Source organism: Falco cherrug, chromosome 11, assembly GCF_023634085.1.
Source record: "Falco cherrug isolate bFalChe1 chromosome 11, bFalChe1.pri, whole genome shotgun sequence".
Taxonomy (NCBI): Eukaryota; Metazoa; Chordata; class Aves; order Falconiformes; family Falconidae; genus Falco; species Falco cherrug.
This window is the reverse complement of record NC_073707.1, coordinates 5,790,716-5,800,892: the sequence shown is the minus strand read 5'-3', so window position 1 is coordinate 5,800,892 and position 10,177 is coordinate 5,790,716. Positions and strand designations below refer to the sequence as shown.

At 53.0% G+C, this 10,177-nt stretch overlaps 1 protein-coding gene across 1 annotated transcript; it reads right to left on the bottom strand.

The window, feature by feature from the left end:
* Positions 1 to 1,516: 1,516 nt before the first annotated feature.
* Positions 1,517 to 10,138, bottom strand: CRYGS (crystallin gamma S). Its single transcript, XM_027808891.2, has 2 exons — positions 3,805 to 10,138; positions 1,517 to 1,844 (listed from the first exon to the last, which is right to left on the bottom strand). Exons 1-2 carry the CDS (start codon positions 4,111 to 4,113, stop codon positions 1,572 to 1,574), a joined length of 582 nt encoding a protein of 193 aa, XP_027664692.1. The 5' UTR covers positions 4,114 to 10,138; the 3' UTR covers positions 1,517 to 1,571.
* Between the last annotated feature and the right edge of the window lie 39 nt (positions 10,139 to 10,177).

Sequence of the window (10,177 nt, the reverse complement as noted above, 5' to 3'; positions counted from 1 at the left end):
GGAAGCTGGAGCCAGATGCTGGCAGGGCTGGTTGGTCCTGGAGAAATATTTTAGGGGGAAAACACCCTGAGCCCCAACCATGATGCCAAATTGTCTGCACCCTCCTGACCCATGATGGAGAGGTGACAGATGAGAAAGGCAAGGTGGGACGGAATTTGGTCAAGAGGATGCATCACCCTTTGCAGCAGAGGGCTGAAACAGGGCAGGGAGCTCAGGCTGGGGGGTGGGGCATGAACTGCAGGGTCACAGCAGAAGGAGGAGGAAGGCAACTCTCTTCAGCCCACCTTTGTGCTGGGGGAAGCCCAGAAGGCCGGAGCTGCCCCTCTCAGCAGCCTCTTCCCACTCTCCACCGGTGGTTGCATTCCCGGGGGGTCATAGCACCGCTGCTTGACAAGCATCACTTAACCTGCTTCCCTGCTCCATAATAACCTCATACATCAACTGGGAAGAGACTGCAGAGCATGGCTAGAAGGGTTCTGCTCCTACGTCCAGCATCATTATCCCAAGGCCCCTTGGCTCGATATGCAAACAGGCTGTGGGTCCCCGGGGTGCCCGGGAGGAGAGTGCCCTGCGCAGCGGACATCAGTTATCCCTGTGCAGGAGGCTGTGTGTGGGCACACGGTGACAGTGCAGACCCAGCCTGACATCTAGCAGCACTGGGCAAGATGGGGTGCTGCAGGCGGCAGCAGACTGGGCTGACTGGAAGCCTGACAGCCCCCTTTGCTCTGTGCACATCTCAGGTGCCCGGGGACCTCTTCCTGCCCTTTGAGATCATTCAGCAGCAACCTGCCATCCCAAAGCAGCTTTCCGAGGCACTCGCCACCTCTGACCAGCTGCCCAGCCTAATGTGCTGCTTAGTCCCATTTAAAGCAGCCAGACCCCTTGTCTCACACCTCCAAGGGCCACCCTGTGCCTGACACATTGGGCTGTCAGGGTCCCCAGCATCCCCCACTGAGACTGCAGTCATCTCCCTCCTGCCTGCTCAGGGGCCCCTGCCTCTCACCTCCACTCCTCCCCAGTCCCATTGCCTCGTGCATCACGCGAGGGACATGGACATGCTCCTTCGGCAACAGGACGTCTGCTGCCCGCTCAGGCTCCCCCGGGGGGGTCTCGCTGCACACGCTATGGGTGTAAACCTCATCCCTTCTCCCCAGCCACCAGCAGCCCTTTCTCCCGAGCCACCATGGAGCAGCAACACAGCAAGCGGGGACTCTACAAGGTCATGACAGACTGAGCCACCCACAGCCAGCACCAAAAACTGGAGCCCTGGGGATGGGTGGTCCCACCGCTCCACTAGAGCACAAGCTCCAGCTTCAGGATGGCTTTTCCCTGGAGAGGGGCAGTGGGATGGGGGGGAAGGGAGGGGACAGCCTGGAGGAAGGGGATGACAGCAGAGACAGGCAGTTGGGGCTGGCAAGGAGGGTGTTTTGCTTAGACAAGGCTCAGCTCCACACCGGCTCCCCCAGGGCAGGATAACTCGCACACAGACCCCAGGAATAAGTAGGAGAAGCTGAGCTGAGCGACTCAGTTGCTTTATTGATGGCTTCTGGCAGCCCAGTCAATGGGCTGTATCACTCAGCGATGCTGCGGAAGGACTGGACGGCGGGGCTCGCTGCTCCCCACTCCACAGGTTTGCGGTACTCCCCCTTGGGCAGCAGGTACTGCCTGCCCCGGTAGTTGGGGTGCTCGTAGAAAACCCAGACACCCTCCAGCACTCTGCAGGCATGGACCTCGCGCATGTGCCACTCCTCCATGACAGAAGGGCAGTCTTCAGTGGCTTCAAACATCTGCCCACCAAAATCTCCTTTCTCAAAGACCTGGATGTGGCCCCGGCCTCCACTCGGCTAGAAAAAAGGAAGAGAAAATGGCAGAGGGCTGGGGGGAGACACCGACGTGTCCCCAGCGGATGGGAGCAGAGCTGAGGCACGGTTAGACTCATGTCAGGTACAAACCACCCCCACAGCGTGCCAGGACAGGGCTGAACAGCTCACGTCAGCCCCCAAAAGCGTGTCGGGGAGGCGACCAGGGTAAATCTTGACTGAGCATCACGTGCAAAGCGTGCACAGAAGCATCAAGGCAGAGCAGAGCAGTTTCAGCTCAAACCCCCACCGCAGGCCCGCTGTCACAGGGACGAAGGGGGCAGGGAGGGGTAAGGCCACGACAGCAGGCACTGGGCTCTCCGTCCCAGTCCCGCTGCTGGCTGGGACCCGTCAGCCACGCCACGTGAGCATGAGAAGGAGAGAAGGACCCCCCTCCACTCCCCGCTCCTCCGGGCAACGAGGAGTTTAATGAGCTGGTGACCCCAGCTGGGCTGTATTACAGGCAAACACAGCACGGGTATTTTCCACTGTGATTTGAAGCGCTGCTTTGCCTGAAGGCTCTGCGGCAGTTTTAATCTGCAGCTGCCTGGACACCATCTTCCCCCGCCTCCCCCCACCCGCCCCAGCCTGCTCTTGTCGCCAGCCCCAGCCAGGCTCGGCGGGTCTCTCGGATCCGACGCTTCTCCAGGGCACTGCGAGCTGCAGGTCCCCATGCAACCTCCCCGGGCGCAGCACGGGTAGTCAGGCACCAGGTGCACGTGCAGGATAAGGCCTCCGCATTTCATCCTGACGGAGGAAACTGTGTTGCTGCTACAGCTCCCACGTGTTTTGCCTCCTTCTCTTATGCCAGATCAGTGCTCTGAACTGGCTGGAAACTCTCCCTGCCCTGTGCAAAGGGATTTAGACCTAGCTCAAACCCAGAGCAGGCTCAAAGCCGCGACAGACCTCCAGACATGAAAGCAAAACCCCTTCTCAGCTGTGAGACCTGCTCCACGCAACAGGAATCGACGGCTGTGCTACTCAAATCAGCGATGCACAGATCTCCAGTGCCTGCCCCACTGCTGGCAAGAACACAGCAGCGGCAGCACGCAGTGTCTCAGCCCCAATCCACACTCCATCCATGCTCCCATCCCTGCCACTTTTAAAGGGTGCTTCTCCCCACAGGCTACCCAGATTGTCCCCTCTGCTTCTTTCTCCCCCTCAGCGCTTCCACAAGGTGTAAATGCTGCTCACTGTCAACCTACATTTATCCCACCTCCTGCGGGTGGAAGGAGAGCTGCTGCCGGAGGCTGCGGAAGCATCTCACCATCATCAGCTAGGAGGGCGATGAGGACAGTTCCTGCGCTGCAGTGGGGAGACATGCACTGCCCCGTGCGCTCCTAATACCAGGAGACAGCAGGCTGCCCAGGGAGGGGTTCAGGCATCCCTCCTACTCCTGGTCACTCCAGGTCTGCTGCTGGGGCTGTTCTCTCCATGTCCAGAGGGGCTCGGTGATGCTGAGATTCAGTTCCCTGTATCAGAAGGGAGCCCTGGCTTGCTAGAGGGGCAAACTGCTCCTTGTTCTCAGTGCTCCTGCACAACCTGCATCCCACTGTTGCAAGCCTTGTGCCCACCGCCCGATTTGGATCAGCTGGCAGCACACCACAGGGAAAGCAAGGGGCAAACCTCGGTGCAACCCTGAAGTCCCAAGAGGAACATGCAGATAAAACTAAACTGCTGTTCTTGTGGAAACTCACCTACAAAGTGCTTAAAGGGATCTGCTTTTCCCCACTGCAGCCAGAAGTGGAAGAGATTTACCTTCTCCACCCCCCGTACGCCCTGCCGGTCCCAGAGCAGGACTGCGGGAGCAAACCCCCTACAGCCACCCTCTCCAAGGGAGCTCCCGCAGGTCTCCAGGAGGATGAAGGCCACCCACAAGCACGCTGAAACCCTTTAACGATAGGTGTTTCAATTAAAATGTCCCTCGGGAAGAGGTCACACTTACTATCTGGACGGCTTTGCAGGAGCCAAGGCGGTCGTTGAGGCCCATCCAGTGGTGGTAGTCAGGGTACTCCCCACGCGTCAGAACATACATGTTCCCAGAAAAGTTCGGCCTCTCATAGGCCACCCAGGTGCCTCCATCCACACGGATGGAGTTGCAGCGACTCAGGTAGGTGTGAAAATCGGGGCAGTCGCTGTCGCACTCATAGCAACGGCCTAGGAAATTCTTGTCTTCATAGAAGGTGACCTGAAACACAAGCAGAGAAAGGAAAGCAGGGAGGTTCCTCGTCCCCCGGCACGTGTCTGCATCCATATTCTAGCTGTACCATGGCATGAAATATCTGAAAACAGAGCCCCCAGGATGTCAAAAACTCCTCAAGCTCCACCGCTGAGCAGGATCAACTGCATCCCAGCTCACCGTGGCAGCCAATTCACCAGCCTGGCCCCAACACCTACAGCTGCCACCAATGTCTTGCCCTGCCCAGCACCTGATTCGGTCCCAATCCAACCCAAAGCTCCCCTGGTGAAGTCCCTCCCTGTCCTCTTTGCAGCAAAACACTATTAATACATTTCCCTCCCACCTTCTCTAGATCAGTAGTTACTAAACAATGACCAAGGGAGCTATAAGCAGTCGATGGACTACACTAAGCAGCATTTCGTTACCGAGTGTTTGCAGTTAGACTTTTACTGATAAGGGGGTGGTGAGGTCGCTTTTCCCCTGGGTCACATCTTCTAGCCCTGCGAGCGTCCTCCTTGTTCCCACTCTAACACTCCACAGCTTGCTTTCTCAAAAGTCAGTGCCAAAAGCTGGACATCACGCAAGCTTTACCAGTGCCACAAGCTAAAGGAGTGCTGCTCCACGTACGTGGTGGACAGCAGAATTCTTTGGAAATCCGAGGACTGCATTTGCAATTGGCCGCTTCTGCTTTGGTTGCTGCAAGTTTGCGATACAGCTGACACTTCCAATTTGTCACATTTCTTTCCCAAGACCTGCTCTATGGCCAGGCAGCTGACTGCAAAGCACTTTGCTTAGGGACACTTCTTCCCTACTTGATCACAACCTGTTTTGAAATGGTCTTGAGAGCTGGTGAGCAAATCCCATTCCTCTCGCCCGAGGTATCACCAACCCAGGCAGCCCTGGAGAGACAACACGTGCTTCCTTCAAAAAACTCTTTGTGGGAATATTGCCAGGCTCTAGACCCAGAGCAGTCCCTTTTTCAGCCCCATTTTTAGATCCTTCCAGATGACACTGATCAAGAGCTGCTTTTTGCAATAAGGGTTCCCAAACCAGCATGTCTATTTTGACTACACCCCTTGTTGGTTTATGATACTGTGATGCCAGACCATGCTCAAAATTACATTAGTTTGATGTGAACCAGTCTCAGTAAAACCCTTTCAGCTGCACCCAATTACTAGCCCATCTTCCACCTTAACAGGAGTTTGATTACTTCAGTGTCTTCTAGAGCCTTGCATCAAACCAGCTGATATGCAGGCTGGTTGATCCAATGCACCACGTACTCAAGACATTTCACCTTTTCCAGCCTTCCAGTACCACCCCAGCCCCATACATGCTGCCGGGTTATTTGGTAGCATCTGAGATCACCTCAGCCAATTCCCCCAATTGCTCTGGAGAGAATTTTTCTGGCCACAATGGTTTAAACATCTAACACGTAGTACTCTGTAATCCATTTTTCCCCACAGTTTTTCCATAGCTTGAGTATTAAGACACAGGACCACCTTTTGCTCCTGGCTGGTTGTACTTCGGCTACTGGTATTGGTCTAACATGACTGCTGTTGACAATACCGTTCATTGCCACAGTTTCAACCCAGGAGATAGACTCAAATCTAGGACAACCCCCTCCCTATTTTTTTTTTTTTCATTCACTTTGTGTTAAAAAATAAATTAGTCACAGTTTTCCTGGAGCTGGATGGTCAGTGTGTCCCGCCAGCCTGACCAGGTATCATGCCAGAGGATTTATGTTGTTGGTCTTGTGGCTTGTTAGTAAACCTTTATTAGGATAATGTTATTTCCCTCTTACTTCCAAGAGACTGATTTCCTATCACAAAGTAGTCGGCACATCGAAAAGCAACCTGTCCTCACGTCTCTCCCTCTTGAGCAAGCTCTTCCCTTCTTCAGCACAACGGAGAGCTGGGAGATCGCCACCACCCTTCCAGCAAGTGAATAAAGATCGTAAAAGCTGTGCACTAAAACCTCCAATTCCTGTTTTCCCGCACCGCTACTTCTGAGTAGTTAGCGATGCTGGTCAGCCCTTGCCAGCCACAACCCTGCTGGTTTACACATCTGGATCTCAGCCCACAGGTCTGGTCTCAGCAGGCAGCACCCTGCCCGGGCAGAGCAGCACCTCCTCCAGCCTCACAGCAGGGCGGCTGGCGGTGGGAGAGGAACAGGTCTCCGTCACCTCTGGACTTGGCTTTGCACAGGCTGCCTTGATTCCATGGCTGGCATCCAGCAGAGCCAGCTCCTCCAGTGCTGCCCTACCACAGCAACTGTGCATGCAGTTGGTTCAGTCGGACTTTAATTTTGTAACAAAAAAGCTCATTTGATGTCCCTTCCCCACCCAGCTTAACACAACTGAACTTCAATTTGACAGAGCTACCTGGCGTTCCCAGGAGGGTGTTTTCCCTGTGCTTATCAAGCCACATAGCCAAAGAAATCCAAGAGCGGAACCAGAGTACGGCCATTCCCACACAACAGTGACCAACCAAAACTGTCGTTCGTTGTTCTATACTTAGAGGAAGACTGAAGGAGCGGGCTCCTGCCCACCCCCTCCCCACCACAGCCCTTTGCGCACACCCTCCGGTCATTTCAGACCTCCTCACTCAGCGCTTCTCAGCTTTCCTCCAGCGATTCAGGCACAAACAGACCAGATGGACATTTTTCACCTGCAGGACAATGACAGGTGAATTACAGATTTCAATCCCGGATTCGTCAGTCCATTCCAGTCGCATCTTACTCCGACTCCTTCACCAAAGCCACCAAGTTGCTCTGCTCTCAGTCCTAACCCATTAGCTGCTCGCTGCCCAAACTTTGCTTTTTGGGGGCTTACCTGGCAGATAACAGATTTGCCATAGTAGATCTTCCTCACAGGACTGTAAAACTCTTACTCCCTTGGCCACCTCACAGCAGCTATCACACCTCTTCCCACCTGCAGCTCTGTTAGAAGGAAACTCGTAAACAATCACTAGCAGCACCCACTGCCTTTTGAGTAAGTAGCATGGGGGCAGCGACCCCTTCCTGGGGCAGATCGCTTGCTTATGTTGTGAGAAATTGTGTTTAATTCTCTCCTTTGCCCTTTTCTTCTCCCTGGAATGTGCTAGATGAGCGCAGCACAGAGAAAAGAGGAGATTTGAGCTCTTTCAGCGACAACTCTCTTGGACATTTTGCTGCACCACAGCAGTGCATAATCAACGAATTCCCTGCAGCACGCTCAAAGGGGCCATGGCTTTCAGCAGGGGTAAGGGCAGTACGTGTCAAAAGTATCTTCAAACATATAGAAGACTCCAGCATGGATCAGTTACGTTTCCCCGGCACCTTCCCTACGCACGGGTACGTAAAGACCATCCCACTGCAACCCGCCAGCCACCAGGTTCACAGCCAGCAGCACACACCATCCTCGGTTTCTAAAGACTGTTCATCAATAGCCAAATGACTTCCAGCCAAGATCACAGAGGAAAGGAGCCGGAAAAGAGCGACTGAATCCAGATCTTCCACAGCATCAGCCAGTGCCTACAAGACCACTCTGCTTCTGAGCCCTCTGCCCCCTTGGGTTTTACAGTTTCCACAGGTTAAACGGAACGTAACCCAGAAGCCAAACTCATACAGTGAAAACATGTACACCTGTCCACAACCTCTCAACGGTTGTTTAACGTTTCACAGGAGAAACTGGCCGCCAGCCCCGAATTCTCACCCTCCATTCCCAGCTGTTCATTCCTGCCCAGTCCCAACCCTGCAACAAGGTCTGCGTGACCAACCAGCCCAGCTCTGCTAACTTCGTGACCAAAGAACAGAGCATTAGAGCTGGATCCTCAGCTGACACATGCCACTCTAGCTGTAGCTGAGCTTTCTAATCTACCTCCTTCTCCAGTTTAAATTCATCTCTGCTGGTTCTACCAAATCAGAAGGCTGGTTTGCATCTCTCAGGGTGACATGGTCATCACTCAGGTGTCTTTCTGTCGCAGCACACCCTTTGCTCCACCATGGAAGGGGGATGCAACGGCTGCTGCTAGTGGTGTTGGGACCCGGGTCCTCCCAAGGAAGCCTTCCATGAGACTCTGCTCTGCAAACGCAGCTCGTCACATTCACTGCTGGCACAGCAGCCTCCACCATCAATTTATAAGGCATCAGATCCTGGTGCATTTTAAAATATCCCTTCACCAGTCACTGTGTTCAACTCCATCCTCTCACTGAGCCACACCTATAGGAAACAGCCAAGATCTGGGAAAAGACTAGGCAGGGCTCAGCTTCAGTTTCCCTCCATTTGAAGAGGGATTCCAAGCATCTCCTCTTGCTGACACACTGACAGAGGGTGAAGCTGTCAGCAGAACAAAGAAATCAAAGTTTCTCCACAGCTTATCCCTGATAAATTCTGTACTCTTAGCCACAATCATGAACAGGCTGCAAATAAACTTACCTTGGTTCCAGCTCTGGACATTTTCCGTTCCAGCCAAGCTCCCCAGTGCTGGAGGAACGTCAGAAGCTGTTACAAACAGCCAGGATCTGAGGCACCCTTTTTATAATGGGCTTGTTTTAAACCAGACAGCCGCTTTGTCATGAGAATAGGATCCAAAAATTGAGTCAGTGATTCTGAGGCTATAGCCGATTTCCAGAAAAGCAAACAGGATTATGGAATAAAGGAAGGCTTCGCCATCCTCCCTTTGTTACCATTTGCTGAGTCAGAACACCAAAACTCTGCCAAACACACTCAAAACACGCAGCCCCCTGCCAAGTCCTGGAGGACGGAGGGCAATCTGGCTGCTCTCTCCCTTTCAAGCATGCTAAACAAGAAGGCATCCCCATCAGCTCTAAAAGGCCCACCCCCATTTGTAAGGAGGAGACCCAATATTTATCAGAGAACATTCCCATGCAGCAAAAGATGCAGCTAGGAAACAGTAAACACGTGCTCAGGGCAGACACCACAGGCTTGCAAAGAACAGCCTCTGCATCAAAAGCTCACAATGGAAACATCTGTGCAGCAAACAGGCCATGTATTTTTATAGCACACCCTCAGCTTGAGCTATACTGCTCCAAATGATGCCTGACAGAAGAAAAGAAGTATGCCTGGCCACACACCCCCAAAGTGAGTGATTTCACCCATCAGATAGTAAAGAACGATGCCCAGATTTGTGACCGTATCTGCTAGCATCACAAATTCAACTCAAAACTCTTACACCACTGTCTGAGGTTTGAGCAAAAAGGTTTTTGCTTTTAGCCACAGTCTGGCCCACTGAGCAGGGAGGGCGAGGATTGCTGGCTTATGGACACCCACCCCCCCCCCCCGCCAGCGCATTATGAAAAAACACCTCTGCAGCTATTCACTGCACCAGCCCAAAGGCTTAGTGAAACAAAGGGAAACAAATTTGGCACAGCAGCGCCTGAAACACACAGAACCTATTTCAAATCTGTCAGGACAAGCAGTCTCGCAACAGCGGCTCTGCGTGCCACACCGTGTACACTGCTGCAGCTCTGCGAGATGCAGTCAGATACAACAGCCTGAGGCAGACACACTCAGCACCAATCTGCCCATTTTAGATGTCTTGAATTGCCCAGTGCTGTTGCTTACACCTCTTACGGCTAGAAAGCTGTGAGGCCACTTAGATATTGGGGGTTTTTTATTCAAATGCTGTCTGAAGATCAGAGTTTAACCACAATGTAGGTCCTATCAAAAGGCAACTCAGTACGTCCACTAGGACATCTCAAAGCTCCGCTGTGGTCACTATGCACATCCCTCCCTTAAATGTTGGTTAAATAGAATAAACTCACCTTGCACTGCATCACTCGACTCACCTGGAGCTAAGAGCGACCTTCAGAAAACTTCTAACATCACAACAGCTGGGTACACTGGAGCACTAAACGCCCCTGCCTTCCTCTCACTCCAAGCTTGGATACTCCTTCATAAGGCACCGACAGCTGCTGCCTTTGGTCACCCACACGATGCCTTTGTCTGCCTTGCCTGGCTTATTTAGGTGCTCAGCTATGAGCAGATATCCCCATGAGAGGTTCCACTAGCGCATGAAAATGGTACTCATTCAAGCTGATACCCTTTACAAGCAATATTAAAGGTAGGAAACAAAATACTGTGCTACGGCAGCCTTCAAAACATTCAACTCCACGGCGGTTAATAAATTAGCACTTTCCT